This window comes from Juglans regia, chromosome 9 (assembly GCF_001411555.2).
Source record: "Juglans regia cultivar Chandler chromosome 9, Walnut 2.0, whole genome shotgun sequence".
Lineage (NCBI taxonomy): Eukaryota > Viridiplantae > Streptophyta > Magnoliopsida > Fagales > Juglandaceae > Juglans > Juglans regia.
The window spans coordinates 22,805,650-22,823,589 of NC_049909.1; the positions used below are offsets into that span (position 1 = coordinate 22,805,650).

The following is a 17,940-nucleotide window of genomic DNA, read 5'->3' on the forward strand; positions in this document are numbered from 1 at the left end:
AGGGAACGATTCGAGCTCATTGTTCTTCATTTCCCCCAAAAAGACACTGCATGAGGCGGCCTCCTCCTTATTTATATATATTTATAATAAAATAGTGCCGAATAATTAGGTGAAATTTAATTTGTGCATACAGACTGGCTATAAGATAACAGGGAGTATATCTTTTTTATTGCAAAATAAGAATTGACTTTTTTTGGGGAGAGAGAATAAATAAATAATAACTGTTAAAGATATTAAGAAATTAAGTAAAATTAAATTTATAAATTGACGTGCATTTACGTGATGTGTTAGATCTATTTTATATTAAACATAATTTTATAATCTGACGTACTACATATGCCAGTTTATGGATCTAATTTAACTAAGATATTTTTCATAAATAAGAAGTTTTGAAGAGTGGTCCTTTCTGTCTCTCAAAGCACTCTCAATGTATTAACTAAAATTAAAGTATATTTTTTATGAATGTAAGATAAATTTAACTTTTAACTATTCTATTCACATAAGTCTCTACATTGGAATAGTTATTTTTTCATTATATAACAATAAAATAATATAAAATGAATTTGACTTTGGCTATTCATATCAAATTTTCACATTGAATTATCTATTTATTCATTATATAATAATGAGTAATTAATAATTAAAAAAATATTTAATTTTTTAATTATTAATTTATTTTATTTTATCATATTTTACTAATTTCTATAATTCTCATCTAACTATATTTTTTTATTAAATTTGGACAGAATATTTATGAACTCGTGCACATGAACCGTTCTTAGCATCCATTCAACAAACATTTCTAAAAATTAGATATGTTAGTTTGCTAGAGAGAGAAATAATTCATAAAATAATAATTTGATTTATGAATAAATATATTCAAATTTAAAAATTATTTAAATATAACTGTAACTAAATTTTAATTATTTAAAATTTGATTAATTTTTTATGATTAATTTTTTATAACTAAATATTCAATAAATTTAATTTTTAACTAATCCATCGACCATCTCACAGTTTGCTCAATTTTGTTGGTAGGACATAAATGTCAATTAATTAATGTTTTTATTTTATTTTATTTAATTTTCGTCAGCATGCAGCGTGAGATGCGTCATCTCGTTTTGCCCACACCCAATCGTATTGTTTGTTTTGTTTTTGTTTTCGTTTTTTTTTTTGGGAGGGCGATTTTCCAGCTTTTACAAAAGTCAAATTCAATCCATCCATCAGAACAATGGACCACTACTCCAATTAACCTGAAATCAAATTCTGTCCCAAATAGCAACGCCTCAGATAAATCCTCCCAGTCGCACTAATATATGCAATCAATTAATTTGCATATTTTTTAATTATATATTGAGTGCTTACAAATAAATTATCTTTTTATTGGAAATTTTTTTTATGTATTTTAAATAAGATAAATGATATTTACAGTTATAAAATAAGTTAAATATAAAAAAATTAAAATTTTTAATTATAAATTATATTTTTTTAAAAATAAAAAATACACGACGCTTGTACTATTTATCTAACATTACTTTATGAGAGAAAGAGTTTATTACATCTTCTAGAGGATTTATTTAAGTTAGCAGCGAGAATGATGATGATGAGCCGACACCACCATACCATCATTAATCCTTTTAATCCCCCCCCTCTAAAAAAAAAAGGGTCATAATTGGTGAGGAAAATCCACAAGAACACGACACCGTCTCAAGTCTCAACCTTTATATTAATCGATTTTACCGATTACTTTGCGCCAAAGTTAGACTGCTTAAACTAAGCCAATGGGCAATGTGCAATTATAAATAGAGCTGTTGGCTTCCCTTCCTCCCTACACTACGCATTTAGCCAAAGTTACCTAGATTTGGATCGCGGAATCGCAGAGAGAAGAATACAGAGAGAAATCACAGAGAACCTTTCACAACTCCGTCAATGGCCACCAAAGTGTATATTGTGTATGCATCACTCAACCTTATTTCGTCTAATACTCTGCCTTTTTCTCTGTATTCCTTTTTTTTTTCTTTGCGGGGATTTCTTATCCTTCGGTTTTGCATTTGATTCCGCGAATTCTATATTCTCTTTCGACGATTGATTTGCGGGTTGCTTTTCTATAATATATTCCCGAAACTTTTGTTTGAGTTGCAAAGGTAATTTTTCTTGGAATCTTTCTTTGCTGGTTGTAATAACTGTTATTGATCCGAGAGAATTATCGTGAGGATTATCTTTTAAATACGTGTTTTTTAATTTGATGAACGGAGAATGACCTGAAATCCAAGAAAAAGGGTTTTGGTACGCAAGAGGCTTTTGTTTAGGTCAGAGCTCTGCACGTTGAATTGTTCTCGCTAGTGAGTCTCACAGTTTTGAATTATCTTGTTGGCATGATACCGGTTCGACTCTGTTCGTTCTGTTTTGGCATTTCTACTTTATAGCTGTTCTTTTTTCATAAGAAATCGAATTAAAATAATCTCCTTGTTCACCTGTAACTGGAAAGGTTGCAGAATGTAGAGGGCCTCTTGCTCTACTTTTGCAATATAAGATCTGAGGACACCAATGACGAACAGGAACAGCCTAGTCAACATAGCTTCCATTGGTTATAAATTCTGCAATGCAATCCTGCGCAATTCTCACCATTCTTTTCGTTTAATTAAGACTTTAACAGTCTTTTCTTCAAAAAAAAAAAAAAGACTTTTAACAGTCTGTGCTTTGATGTGGGCCCTAGTGAAAAAAGCTTTGATTTGATCTTCTTTTTGTGTGACGTGGTTTACACTCCTAGCTGGGTGTCGGCATTATTTATCCACATGTCTCAGGAGTTGTAGGTGTAGGATGCACAGGTTGAACGTGAAAAGTACAATCAAATGTGGTCATCCATTGTAGTCGTTCGGCTTTGCCTCTGATTGGGTGCTTGGTAGGACAAAATAAGAAGCATGGAAAGTTCAAGCACACCTAAAGTCCCGAGTTTAGATCTAGAAAAGCGTAAGAGTATTAGTGTTAGTTTATGCATATGCATATATAAAATTATTTTTTTTATATATTTATTTTACTATTTAAGCAAAATTTTTATATTGACTTATCCATATTTGAGATAAAATAATAATATTTATATTTTATTATTATTACTTTTTTGTTAAAATCAATTTTTTATATAAATTTTACAATTAATATCCACTACATACATTTGACATTAATAATACAAATGTAATAATAAAAAATATAATTTTTTAATAATAATATATTAAAAATATAATAAAATAAAAAAAAATATATAATATATTATAATAATAAAATGAATGTGTAAGTGAAGGTTTGTTTTGTTGTTGAAGGAGGGAGAAAATGAAAGAATTGTGTGAGAGAGAGTGGGAGGAGAGAAATAATTATTTAAATATGATTTGTAGGGTGAATAGTAATTATCCAAATTATGCATAGATAGCTAAATATTTAGATATGTATAAGTCAATGTGGAAGATTTTAAGGTCATATTATGCAAATATGACTTTGCATATGTATATACATAGACCAATTCTAATGCTCTAAGAGTGGTGATTCGGATGGAAATAAACTTTTAGAAATCTCTTTCAAATGGTATTGTGTTTAGTTGGCTAAACGGTTCCTTCTACATGTGGCTGCAGCCAGCCAATGTCTGCTGTGGGAGCGTTATCATTGCTCTTCGTTCTTGTTGAAAGCCCAAGTCACCATAAATTCTCTTCCTTTGCCACTAATCCAAGCCATTCTGCGTCCCCTTTTCTCTTTACGGTTCTGCAAAAATTAATTGCCAAGCTCTGATGTTTGTGATCTTCTGAAGTTGTCTCTTAGCTTGAGCATTATAGGTGGTCAAGAACATTCTGTAATGTTAATAGTGACATTTTTAGGGCCATTTTGTTACTTGAAATGTTGTCAGTCAACTGTTTCTCTGCGATGTGGACCTTGGGGATTTGCCACTGGCCTTTAATCTGCAAGAAATTTCCGAAAGAACCTTCTCAGCAATCCATTAAATGTCAAATCTGAGCAAGTTGTTTTTCCCGGAGATTTGCAAGTATTCATGGCATTTTAATCATTAATGCTCTCATTTTTTTCGTTTAATTCTCAATCAAATACAATATTATATAATTGTAAAAGCAAATTATTATTTTTCATGAGATACCATCCATGTAAGGTGATTTGTTTTTCACCCTGTTTGTTGTTCTCTCTCGGTAGAGTCTATTCTTGATTTTGCTACCGTGGGGATTGGATTGTCATACAACTCTCATAATCTTTTGTTGTCTTATTGCTACAGGTACTATTCCATGTATGGACATGTAGAGAAACTAGCAGAAGAGATAAAGAAAGGGGCTGCATCTGTTGAAGGTGTGGAAGCCAAATTATGGCAGGTAACAATGTCCATTCCTCATCATCTCTGCATTGCATGCTCTGCCATTTTATCTCTTTATCTTTTTCATTTTCTGTTTGCTTTTTAATCTTAATAACCTAGTCTCTGGTTTGCATATTATTATATATATGCTCAAAATGTCATCCAAAGTTTGTCGATCAGTACATCTAGAAATCAGAATTTCGTCCAAGTTATTGGTTGTCACAATTCAACAAATTCAAGCAACTGGGGCTGTTTATGGCTAAGCAATGGTGTCTTGGGTGGGCCATGGTTTTCAGTAGAAGGCCAAAAGCTTTACATTCTTGAATAAGTTAGAGAAAATCTATTTTTAGATTTATCTCTTCATTTTCAGTAATTGGTTGATAAATTCCCTGACTGACTATAGTGGACTTGTGGAGCAGGTGCCCGAGACACTACCAGAAGAGGCGCTTGGGAAGCTGAGTGCACCACCAAAGACTGATGTACCAATCATTTCGCCCAATGAGCTTGCTGAGGCTGATGGGTTTGTTTTTGGCTTCCCAACAAGATTTGGAATGATGGCTGCTCAATTCAAAGCTTTTCTGGATGCAACTGGAGGTTTATGGAGAACACAACAGCTAGCAGGCAAGCCTGCTGGGATCTTTTACAGCACCGCATCTCAGGGTGGTGGACAAGAGACAACTGCGTGAGTTCATGAATCATTAAACTAACTGAGTTATTCTGAATCCAGGAAAATAAAACTGACTTACCATCAATATGTCTTAGGTTAACTGCAATTACTCAGCTGGTTCACCATGGAATGATTTTTGTACCCATTGGATATACATTCGGAGCTGGCATGTTTGAAATGGAGAAAGTGAAGGGTGGAAGTCCTTATGGTGCTGGAACTTTCGCTGGAGACGGCTCGAGACAGCCATCTGAGCTTGAGTTGGAGCAAGCATTCCACCAGGGAAAATACATTGCCACCATCACAAAGAAACTCAAGGGCGCTGCTTAAAGTTTCCGAAGTAACTCACCATAAAGATATCATTTGAAACCATTTTCCAATTTTATACTCCTAGATTTTCATATTCCTATTATCCTATATGTGTTTGCAAGCAATAATTACTGTGTCGTTTGATGCACGGTTTGTATGTGTTACACACAGTTCAGTTGTTATAAATGGTAAAAGTTTGCTGGAACATCCCATCTGTGCATAATTGCTCTCTTTTCCGCTTATATATAAATAGATAAGTCTCATATAAGTCTTTTATAAAATAATGAGTCTTATTAATAAATAATAATTTTTTTTACACTTTTTTAAAATGAGATCTACTTTTTTATAAAAGCTTATATAGAGTTTGTTTATTTAGAAATCATTTCTCTTAATTTAGAACATGACAAAACTACTTCTATACTGGTGTCAAAGCTAATGCCTGGTGAGATAGACATCGCACTACTCGAGCACGAAATCTTCACCGTACAATCCATTGATTATTGATTGAAGTCAATTAGTAGCCGATTTAAAAATAAAAAACGACCGTGTTTATGGTATTGAAATCCGTGTAATCATGTCCTGATAAAAAAACTGGTGGTTTCTCAGAATAATCGTCGGAATAGTATATGGATCACTAAACTTCCTACCTATGTCTTATCTCTTTTTCCTATGCCAATAAGGGTGGTGAATAAGATTGAGAAATTGTTTAGAAATTTTTTATGGGGAGGCACAGGGGAGGAGAAGAAATTATATTTGATTAATTGGAAAATAGTATGTGCCCTAATTGTGAATTGGGGTTGGGTGTTTGTAACTTGAGAGCTTTTAATAAAGCGCTTTTGAGGAAATAGCTTTGAAGATATCATTTGGAAGGGAGATCTTTGTGAAAGGAAACTATAGACGCTAGATATGGTTTTGCTTGGGGTGGTTGGTGTTCCAAAGAAGTGAGAAGGGGGTATGGAGTGGGGTTATGGAAGTTTATAAGGAAGGGGTGGACATGTTTTGAAAAACATATTCATTTTGTAGCCGATGAGGGCAACCGAATCAGTTTTTGGCGAGACGTGTGGTGTGGAGATCATGCATTGGAAAGAGTTTTTCCGGTTTTATATTGTATTGCAACTAATATGGAGGCTTCAGTGGCGGATGTGCGGTTTTTGGCTCATGGTTCGCAGCAGTGGAATGTATTGTTTAATAGGGATATTTATGATTGAGAATTATCTATGGTTTCAAATTTTTTCAGCCTATTACATTACTCGAGGACTACTATGGGACAACATGATAGCTTGAAGTGGAGGGTTCAGGATCAAAAGAAATGTACAGTTAAGGTGTATTATAACCTTTTGATTACACATGATCACACTCCATTCTCTTGGAAGAACATTTGGAGGTCTCGGGTGCCTTCTAAAGTTGTTTTTTTTTTGTTTGGAATGTTGCTCTTGGGAAGATCTTGACCATAGACAATTTGAGGAAAAGATGATGTGTAGTGTTGGACTGGTACTACATGTGTAAAAAGAATGGAGAATCGGTGGATCATCTCTTACTACATTGTGATGTAACAAAGGTGTTGTGGGATGAGATCTTTCGAAGGGTTGGTGTTGCTTGGGTGATGCCTTTGAGGGTGGTGGATTTGATGAGTTGTTGGAGAAAATTGCAAGGTAGTCATCAAGTGGCAGCAACTTGGAGGATGATTCTGTTGTGTATCATGTGGTGTATTTGGACAGAAAGGAATGCGCACTGTTTTGAAGACAAAGAACGCACAATGGTAGAGCTGAAGAATTTTGTTCTACAAACTTTATTACTTTGGTTTTCCGTTATTGTATTAAACGAGGAGGATATTTATGATTTCTTGTCTTTAGTTCATCGTTTTTAGAATGTATTTAGGTGTTTTTTTATATACTTCCTATGTACATGATACATGCCTATTTCATTCACATCAATAAAATTTATCTATTACTTATAAAAAAAAAAAAAAAATAGTATATGGATTGCAGAAGGTAGTCGTTTAGGCTCTGAGCATTGGGCCAAAAGGGATATAGATGCCAAGTCTTGATTCTTCATTGCATCTTTTGGTCTACACGACAATCAATCTTCATGTTAATTTTGGATCCGTAGCCCAACACCTTTTTTTTTTTTTTTTCCGTAGCCCAACACCTTATTCTGATCTTCTAGGATTTAAACAGTACGTACTGAAGAAATTTTGATACCTTCGACTTGATCTTCGAAAATATAAGCAATATTAAACGAGAAGCCTTCAAATTGGCTTCTATTTTTCACCATCAACTGACGCCTTTTAGGGGAGGTTTAGATAATAAGTTGAGATGAGACGAGAATAAATTTAAAAGTTAAATAAAATATTATTAGAATATTATTTTTTAATATTATTTTTATTTTAATATTTAAAAAAATTGAATTGTTTATTATATTTTATACGTAAATTTAAAAAAATTATAATAATTAAATAAGATGAAATGGGATACTTTTTATATCCAAACCTACCCTTTTTACTTCGCTTTTCAGTGTTGTGATTCCTTAGATCCAAAAAGAGAAGCTCCAAATCCATGGCCTAATTTATATTAACTAGGAGCCTCTTTTCAGCAGCGTTCCTTCCAGTTGTAGAATGCTGGCATCGATGAGCAGGTCTAAGTTTCTGGTAAGTTAGATAGTTGGATCTTTCTTTTGCCAGAAACACATTATCTGATCATATCGATCACAAGCTAGCAAAAAACAGCATTAGAGCCCTTCGCCCAACCGAATCTTATATATGAAGTAGACTGTCGATCAGGTAGCACTTGCAGATCAGAATTAGATATGAACTAATACAAACTAGTTTTTCCATTATTTTCATTGAAAAATCAGTCACATATTATTCAGCGAATTCTACTGCCTATTGTCTACATATATGATCTTCTGCAACTGGCCGCCATATCCACTTGTTCAATTCGAAATGCTTGGAAAAAGAGAGAAAATGCCTGAGAGTTTGCAACTTGGTTTGGATATATGGTATATAGAGTGGTAGACAACAACTTGCAATCTTATCTAATTGTGGCCTGCCATAAAGTTCTTCCACTTGTCAGTAGTACTGTTCTCTAACTTCTTCCACATCCATCTAGACTTCCATGATAATTTTCTCAGAAATACCGAATTATAGAACATACACCTCCAAGATTTCAAATGAATTTAAGAAAAAACCCCTAAGGAGTAGGCCGTCAGCCTTAATTATGAAATTAACCTCAAGGCCACGGGAAAGAGGTATATATATATATAGTAGTTTGCTCATGTTCAAGAAAATCCTGTTTGTTTAATTCAGCATGCAGTTAATTAGTTCTCGATGCAATCATGCAAGGAGGAAATCTCGTATTCAAACTAAGTACAAACTGCATGGTTTCTCCTTAGTCCTTAACAGTCCCCTACATGCATTTTCCCTAAAATCTTGCGGTGGTTCGGCGTCTTGTAGATTTCAGAAAGTACTCATTGGTCCATCTCATCACCATGTCCATTAGCTTTCAATCTGGTTCTGCACTATTTGATTTATTACTAACACAAATACGTTAACTAGTTTGCCGTATATATATATATATCCTTGAAATGGGAAAGCTATTCTTATCCATAGTTTGGGCAGGAATTCCATCCTCGAGATAGATGAAGTATACAAGTGCAGAGTTGGTTGGACCAGTCCCCCTTCTAACCCAATAGGCCTTGGGTTGCTCGATCGGATCATCATCCCAAAAGGATTGGTGATCATTTTTTTAAAAAAATTTTAGGGAGATAGCTAGCCACCCATAATAAGTACTAGAGGGTTCTTCCTTTTAAAAAGAAAGAAAACGGCAGTTTTTGGAGCTTAATTCATATTTTAGAAATCTTAATTCGATCTAATGCAAAAAGCATATTATACATTAATGCTGCCAAACAAAAGAATTATATAAGATTTCGCATTTAACTCTTTAGAAATAAGAATTCATCTTCCGCTATCCAAATTAGGTATAAGAAAAACTTGTATGGAATTAATAAAAAAAAACAAAAAAAGTTAGCTATAATTACCACAAATCGCGGGGAGTGGAAACTGGCAATTATTTGTTTGTTCTTTTTAGCTAATGCAATGCAAATACTGATCAAGGGATCGAACAAATTAAAGCTAATTAATGGTACAGCGTTCAAAAGTGGAACAAATATCATTCACCAGTACATGATTATAAAGTGAAACGACATTGTTGGCAAACACGTTCGTTCGTTCGTTGTCATAACCTTAATTGGTTTTGATTGTCCACATAAATTTGCGTTATGCTTGTTTGGAATGCACGCAAATTGACCATGATCTTGAATGTTTGCAGGATTATATATATATATATATAATTTTCTCGATCCCTTTTGTTAATAGGGGGGTTTTGGCTTCTCTTCATGATCACCACCAGCTTCCAATGGAAGCCCCTCAATGTGACCAGTCGATAAAGAGCACGAAAGCTTAACAAGTAGCTGGTAGCTAGCACCCGTACCTGGACATACAATTTCTAATGTACTTTTGAAAAAACAATTTTCAATGTTCTTAAAAAACTAATGAGAAAACATGAAAGGAGGAGCTGTGGGCCAGCATCTGACTACCACTAACATATATATTCCAAACACATAAACAAATCAAGAGTGAGATTTCCAATCAGATGACATCCCCACACTCACTTCTATTCTATAATTCAATTATTCCTTCACATTTTTCTCCTCCCTAGCTTTTTCTTAAATTAATTAAAGGCTAGTGCCAGGTCTATTAATAATTAATTAAGAACAATTAAAAGCTCCTTTATCCTCTAATAACAACAAATTCTCTCTAAAGATCAGCCTGCAACTTTCCCTAAATTCAGCAGCTTTTTTTCTTATATATACCTTAATTAATTAACCACCTCTAATCATAATTCTTCTATTATTACAAATAATTAGTATGCATGCTGCTAATTCCATCGGTCCCGAGTATTGGCCACACCCAGCATCATTTTGCCTGTAGCTTCCCAACAATGGCTGTCCTTTGGAGCGTCATTTCCAATATTGGCCACACCTGCAATATCATTTTGCCTGTAACTGGCCAACAATGGCTGTCCTTTGGAAAGTCATTTCCTTTTCTCTACCTTTCACCATTTCTTGAATTTCTTTGCCCACTCTTACTAGTCGTACGATAATGTGGGCTTTCTGTGCCTTTCTTCTCCATCTTTTTCTCTGACCCTATCACTCCCAAGTTGGCTTGGGTTTTCGTCTGATATATATATATATATATACTAGTTAATTACATGAGAGAAGAGGGCGCTGGATTTTGACCATTTCTTGTTGCTCTATCTGAAAGTTCCTCCGAATGTTGGCGTCCAGAAATCAACCGTGGCCTCGTGAGTGACAGGGAATGTACTTGAAACCGGTACCAAACATAGTCCTCGGCTTCTAAGATCTTGTTTTGGTCCTTCAGGATCCTTTAATTTATCAAAATCCTGTATCAAGAGAGAAAAAAAAAGCACGCTTTCTTATAAAGGAAAAAGAAAATACCAAAATAATTTCAATTACGCAATAAATTAAAGAACTAAATTATTGTCATAATTGGATTTATAATAAGCTAGCTAGCTATCAGGATGCTGGAGAATATTGTACGTACCTGCTGATGATGTATGGGAGCTCCAGTACTTTTCATGTAAGGAGTACTTAAGACCTAATATTATTTAAAACACAGGCATTAATCAGAAACGATTGATAATCTGATCCATATATAAGGGGGCTGAACTTGGTTTCTCATTATATATGGTTATTAACTAATTAATTATCAGAACGACAATGTAATTACGAGGTGCTTGGTTCATATATATATATGGACTTACACTAACTTGTTCATGGAGGAACTTGATGTATTCAATGGCTTCAGAAAGCACCGAGGCAGTATCAGTCTGACACAATATAGCATGATATTAAGATCTCTCAAAGTAAATCGCTTTTCATGTATTCAGAAAGAAAATGATCACTCACTCCAATCTTTGTGAAAGTAAAGGATCGATTGATCAATTCAGAAGCTTACCTTTCCGAAAGGTGATACCAATTGTTGGAGTGCAGTGATTCTGTCCCCCATCTTTTCTTTCCTCACCTATCAGACCAAAGCTAAGAATTCTCATCCGGCCAATATGTTTATGAAATCGGATTTAATTTTCGAGAAAAAAGAAACAACCAAAAGCTTAAAGCTTCCTCTTGTCAAAAGGCCTATTGCACTTATTGTACCTTAAAAGCTGGTAAAGGCGATGGCGTTTCATTACGAGGCCTTTTAGATGTAGCTTCGTTGCCGCTTTTCTTCCCCACTGTGGATGAGTCCCGAACTTCGGATATGTTCTGCTCAATAATGAATATATATGAAGTTTTTCAAACCCAATACTTAAACCCTACTCACGAATACAACGAGGTTTCCTTTCTCAATTATCCTATTCATCATACCTTTGGCTTTTCATCAAAGTTTGGAGTGGGAAACTGCTGTTGCAGGGATGGGAAAAAGCTCGGCCGAACGTCCTTCATGGCCGCTTCCGACGCATTCCAAAACGGGGCGTTGTTCGAGAGATGCAAGTGACTGCTTGGTGTCTGTTTCGGAGGTGAAGTTGTTCTCAAAAACTGAGGAACCTTGGACCAAGAAGGCAATAATTCAGTAGAATTCAAGCCATAGTTTGCCGGATATGGAAAACTCATCGGCCTATTCTCGAGTGAAGGCTGTTGATGAGGCTGATTATCCGGTCCCAACAGACCTTGCAGTATGGCCGAAGGGCTTCCGTACAACGCCGAATCCATCTGAAAACTAGAAGGCAAGCCCTGGCATGTCACAGTGCTATCCCCGGAACTATATTGAGGACTGAATGGGGATTGATCTAAAGAAAAGCCACGATTAAGTTGCTTAAACTCGTTGGCGGAGGACTCGCTCCCACTCATCCCAGAAAACAGTCTTTCCCTCCACTGAACTTGAGAAGATCCCATGTTCCCAGTTTCTTGAAGCATCGAACGGAAACCGCTGTCCGCCTTTTCACCACGACTACTACTGTCGCCACATATAAACGTTAAAATAAAGCTCGATTATATTAACTAATGCTAGTAACAAATCATTCAATTTCATATATTATTTTCCAAAACAAAGAAATTATATCAAGAAAAAAACCGAACTTGAAAGAACATTGGTTCTTTACTTAATTAGTAGACATGCATGAAAGAGTTCTGGCACTTACAGTAAAGTTTGGTTCCAATCCATGGCCTGAGTTGAAAGGCCTAAACCCATCATATGTAAGTTGGGATCATCGCTGGCACCAGCTGACTCATGTCCTTGCAGCTTCTGGGTGTCCTGGAAAACCACTGAGCTACCCGACACCGACATAGAATCCATGGTAGTCCTCGCTTTGATTTCCGCTAAATCATTTGGCCATCCAAAGCTCCCTAAGCTATTGAGTGCCGAAGACGAAGATGTCCCGCTTTCGAACCTGGTTCTTGAAGAATTCCACCAGTTCCCACTTGTATTGAACTCGTCCGCCATGATCACAGATTAATAAGCTCGACTGCTTCTTTGTTAATTTATGCTGTATATTCGCTCCTCTAGCCTTTTCCGATCTGGTTTGGCTTCAGACTCTTCAACTCTTTCGCCTTCTTTGTTTGTTTTCTTTGAGCCTTAATGGTTCGATAAAATGAATGAAAACGGTCTGCTGCTTCTATCGGTATTTATAGTTTCGATTACTCCCGTTTGGTGTGTATAGTAATGAAAGAATTAAGTAACCGGAATGTCCGCGGTACTTGATATCAAAGAAGAAGGTCGTTTTGGGGTTGAATTTTCCCTTCTCTGATATTTACTTTTTGAAGCTTTTTTTTTTTTTTTCAAGTCTCATTAATTAGTTCTTTTTTAAAATTCCATTAAATTCTATTATAAATATTTCTCTTTACTCTGATCCAACAAATAATAAAGGAAAATTGAAAATAACATCGATCGCCACGTTATATATATATATATACCTAATCAGGTTATATATATAACTAGTCAGGTTATGCAGATGAAAAACTACTATGCCGTCCTAAATTTATCGCTTAAATGTACTGTTTAGTAATTTTTTTTTTATTTAGTAATAAAAAAAAGTAATTTTAAGTGTATTGATATATTTTTTTATTTTTTTAAAATATTTAAATTTATTTAAAAATATAAATATAAATATAAATTAAAAAATTAAAAAACAACAATCAAGTAGAACGGATAGCAGAGTAGCCCGACTCTATGCTAGATAGGCCTCCACGTGAGAATCACTCTCCCAATCAAAGAACACGATCCAAGGGTATGGCTACATACAGAAAACCATATTATAATTGATTTTGATCTACGCGAGCGCGTATCATTAATTAATCGTTCATATGATTTGGATTTTTGGTGTGTATATTTATTACTACTCATTTTGCAAACTGCATATATATATAAGAGTGGATTACATATCTACAGTGTTACAGAAAAAAGTAATTTAATTAGATGATAAATAAATAAATAAATAAATAAATAATAATAATTGCCAAAAGCTGTGATTACCGTCAAGGTAGCTAACATATATATATATATAGAGTACTCGATCTATGGGAATTAGCGTCGTCATTAAGTCATGCACTCATTTGGATTAATAATTACCAAATCCAATATGTATCAGCTTAATTATCTAGCCCATGCCAGCAGGCCGGATCTACAGCAAAGTGTTCCACAGCATCACTAAACTTTGTGTAAAACGACCGACAGTATCTAATTAAATGTAAAACTTGGTAGTCATGAAGGCCGTAAGTTAATTAGTTTTGATCTCTACATAAGAATTTCATAAAATTTAACTCACAAACTAATGTATTTTAATATGATATGTCATATTATAAAATTAATTTTATTGTAAAATAGATATGACGTACTGTCATATAAAATCATGTCAATTTGTAAGTTTATTTTTATAAAATCTCTTTATAACTATAGCACTTCTTATAATATAAATATACGTACGCAACTTGTTCTTGATTTCAAGGCAAATCATAAAGTATTGATAATTATATATCTTTTCATTGAAAATATTTTCCAATATATATATAAAAAGTCAGCCAACTCATGAAGCACAACCAATTTAAAAAATGGGATCCCCTGGAAGCTGGATTTTTGTGATTAATTATCAACGTACGTCTCAGCTCGTCAAAGAACATATACATGATATAGTGGGAGGGTCAAATTCGTCGTATATACCAAGTAATTAAGGGTCATTGTAACGTAGTAGTAATGAAAATCTGACATGGGAACAACCGAAAAGACGTCACATTGAGCATAAATGTTGGGTGAATGTCTCATGTTTTGTTTTGTTTAGGTTGCTAATTACAATGACAATTTATGACGCGTGCACCAGTTTTTCTAATTCAAACCTATTTGATGATCTGATCAGTATCATGTATCAGAAAGTTGGAATAATTCAAAGTTAGCGTCAAATGTGAGGTGATTATTTTCAGTCAAGGATAAGATCGCGTTGACATCAGTATTTATACATACATACATATATTATATATAGTCAAGAATTTTGAGAATTAATTTGATAAGAGGATTTCTTTTGCAAACCCAAATTGATAAATATGGGGTATCTAGGCCCAAATTCTACGTTGATTGCATTGAAGTACTACTTTAAGAAGATAAATTTGTACAAATATGAAAGGAAAAACTTAATATATTCTTTGGATTAAGGGCAATATTAGTTATTTTCTATCAAATCATATATTTATACTCATTTTTGCCTTATTAGTAGATATTTGGTTTCAATTTTTAATTTTTACGTTAAGACATATCAATTTGTAAATTTTATTTCATAATTGTTTTATAAACTTAACATTAGGGCTCGTTTGGATACATAAATCATCTCAACTCATTTCATCTCATATTATCTCATCATTACAATTTTCTCAAATTTTCATACAAAATATAATAAACAATTTAACTTTTTCAAATCTCAAAATAATAATAATAATATTAAAAAAAATAATATTCTAATAATATTTTATTCAACTCATCTAAAATCATCTCATCTCATTTCATCTCGACTCACTATCCAAACGAGCCCTAAAAAATTGAATTATTTATTATATTTTTTGTAAAAATTTAAAAAAGTTGTAATGATGAGATGATAAATGATGAGATAAGGTGAGATGGTTTCTGTATCCAAACGAGCCCTACGAATTTGAAAAGATAGTAACAATATGGGTCATCCAACTCGAAAGGATCTCAAGGTTATGTTTGAATGTTAAGATCACTTTAATCCATCTCAAACCAAAAATTAATTAATGAAATTCATTATTTTTTTAACTTTTCATAAAAAGTTAAATTCATCTCAATCTAATTCATACATTCAAACACATATCTTAACTTATTTATATTCAAATATATATTAATAAGACTCATAAAATATTATTATTTACAAATTAATTTAGATCAACCTAAATCATGCACCTACCAATATTCACCACACCAAATTATTTATAGTTTTTGTGGTTTTTTCACTTTATACCTTTTTATTTTCTTTGCGAGCTGCCGTAATTTGTTTTGACTTGAAGAAAACAAAAAGAAAGGAAATTGAAATTGAATACATGAGGGGCTGATATATAAATATATATATATATATATATATATATTTATAAACATTGACCCATCACTGGTATCATACTAATAATATTATGACTTCCTTAGAAAAAAGGGTCAACGAGTAGGGTCCACACGGCGTGCAGGCGTGCGAAGACACGTGGGATCCACTTCTTTTTTCAAACCTCACCTAAGAGTCAGAGCCCCGAAAGTGACTGATTATTGCATAATATTCTTCCATCCTAATCATTTGGCATTTTGGCCTACCCTTCAGTATTTACACGTACCCACCACCCCACATCCATCATCGGTCATCCACCTCTTCATTCTTCTTGATCTCTCTTCTTTTTTATTTGCCATCAATCTCTGAATTTATGTGACTGAGAGTGACAAAAACGTTTTTCTCGTGGACATGAATGAATTTAAAAAATAAAACATAATACATTTCAAAAAATTTGAATGTATTCATATGATGAGGAGGAGATTTTCGTGCATAGGGTTTTAATTTGCTCCATAAACAATGAGGAGTACAAGCTGTACTAAGACATCTTAGTAACTTGATAACATCTTATATATATATATATATATATATAAGGAATTATCTTGAATTGCGAATCATGTGTTTTAGCGAGGGCACTTTTGTAGACTATTTTGTTGCTCAGACCCACGTCCATTAATTGTTTGAAGGAAATATTTTGAGTAATATTGATACCCGTGTTATTTTTATAAATATTTTATAAAAATACTCCTTATTTAAATTATAGTTATATAAAAAGTTGAAAAATAGTTGTGTATCTATTCTTTTTAATATATTTTTATACTAAATTTTCCCATATTCTCTAGCCATTATATATATATAATCATTACATAAACTAGCTATTAAAATCAAGCAGATACCAAATTAATATGCCCATATATTAATATATGTATGTGTATGCATGAGTGAATAAAAGAGCTAGCTAGGAGTAGTACCATATTTTACCGAAACTTATTGTTGCATATATATATATATATATATATATATATAATGATCCTTTTATTCGGAGGAGCCTAGTCTAAGGTCTGGATGGATGGTCGATCCACATCATATCTTTTGATTCACTGACCAGCTTGCAAATTAATTAAAAATCAATACATGATTCTAGCTTTATATGTTTTCTTTAATGACCACACGTACGTACGTATGTATAACCAGCTTGATGTGATGAAAATGCTTGGGCACCGAGAGGTGGTCTTGAGACATTTTTTCGATTGATTTTATTTTATTTTATTAATTTAATGATTAAAAAAATATTTTTTAATGATATTATGAATTTTTTTTAATGTTTAAAGATATTAAAAAATGTATGAAAAAAAGGCCAAATGACCTTGTCGGGACAAATTCTCGGTCGGTAACTGTAGCACCATCTATTGATGATCTATCGTTATTGTCATGAAAAATATGTGTTGGTAGAGTCTGTCAAAAGTCCATCGTGGGGGGAGAAATAACTCAGACTTCACTATATATTTTAGTGCTTAATCATGCAATTAATATCCGTCTGATTGGCAATTTTTTTTAAATTCTTTAGTCGGGTTTATTAAATTTGTCGTTGGACTTGTTTTTTCTGAATTAGTTTACTGCTTAGTGGATTTTTTTTTTTATTTTTAATAATTTTAGTCATTGTTGAGTGGCAATAGCTAGGTTGCTAGCTAGGGTACATCAGCTTTAATTTGTACTACTGCAACCACACCATGAATTAGATTCATCAAAATAATCACAAAATATACTTTTTCAATATTCACCAATAATATTATTACTTGTTCACATGTACGAAAAGAAATATTGATCCCTTCAATCGTCATATAATAGAAAATGATGTCATACTGCTGTAAGCTTGAGGTGCATGCGCGCGCATACACACATACATACATATATAATATATATATATATATGCATATGATTTTTTATTACAAAGTCATGATTAATCGAATTAGAGACTTAATTGGTAGATTAAATTAAACTCAGACACGAAGTAGCTATAT

General features: G+C 33.2%; 2 protein-coding genes across 3 annotated transcripts; one reads left to right on the forward strand and one right to left on the reverse strand.

Annotated features, from left to right (window-relative positions):
- Positions 1 to 1,751: 1,751 nt before the first annotated feature.
- On the forward strand, positions 1,752 to 5,522 carry LOC108993306 (NAD(P)H dehydrogenase (quinone) FQR1-like). The gene is made up of 4 exons (XM_018968188.2): positions 1,752 to 1,952; positions 4,268 to 4,361; positions 4,762 to 5,024; positions 5,105 to 5,522. Exons 1-4 carry the CDS (start codon positions 1,930 to 1,932, stop codon positions 5,334 to 5,336), a joined length of 612 nt encoding a protein of 203 aa, XP_018823733.1. The 5' UTR covers positions 1,752 to 1,929; the 3' UTR covers positions 5,337 to 5,522.
- A 4,378-nt stretch (positions 5,523 to 9,900) lies between these two features.
- LOC108993291 (transcription factor bHLH123-like) lies at positions 9,901 to 12,981 on the reverse strand. 2 transcript variants are annotated; one of them, XM_018968159.2, is made up of 7 exons: positions 12,530 to 12,981; positions 11,757 to 12,345; positions 11,547 to 11,654; positions 11,350 to 11,415; positions 11,156 to 11,221; positions 10,936 to 10,989; positions 9,901 to 10,774 (listed from the first exon to the last, which is right to left on the reverse strand). In XM_018968159.2, the coding sequence occupies exons 1-7, from the start codon at positions 12,829 to 12,831 to the stop codon at positions 10,625 to 10,627; spliced, it is 1,335 nt and encodes a 444-aa protein (XP_018823704.1). In that variant the 5' UTR covers positions 12,832 to 12,981; the 3' UTR covers positions 9,901 to 10,624. The 2 variants fall into 2 exon arrangements, with proteins under 2 accessions (XP_018823704.1, XP_018823712.1); XM_018968167.2 differs by having other exon boundaries at positions 11,757 to 12,342; positions 12,530 to 12,962.
- Positions 12,982 to 17,940: the final 4,959 nt, after the last annotated feature.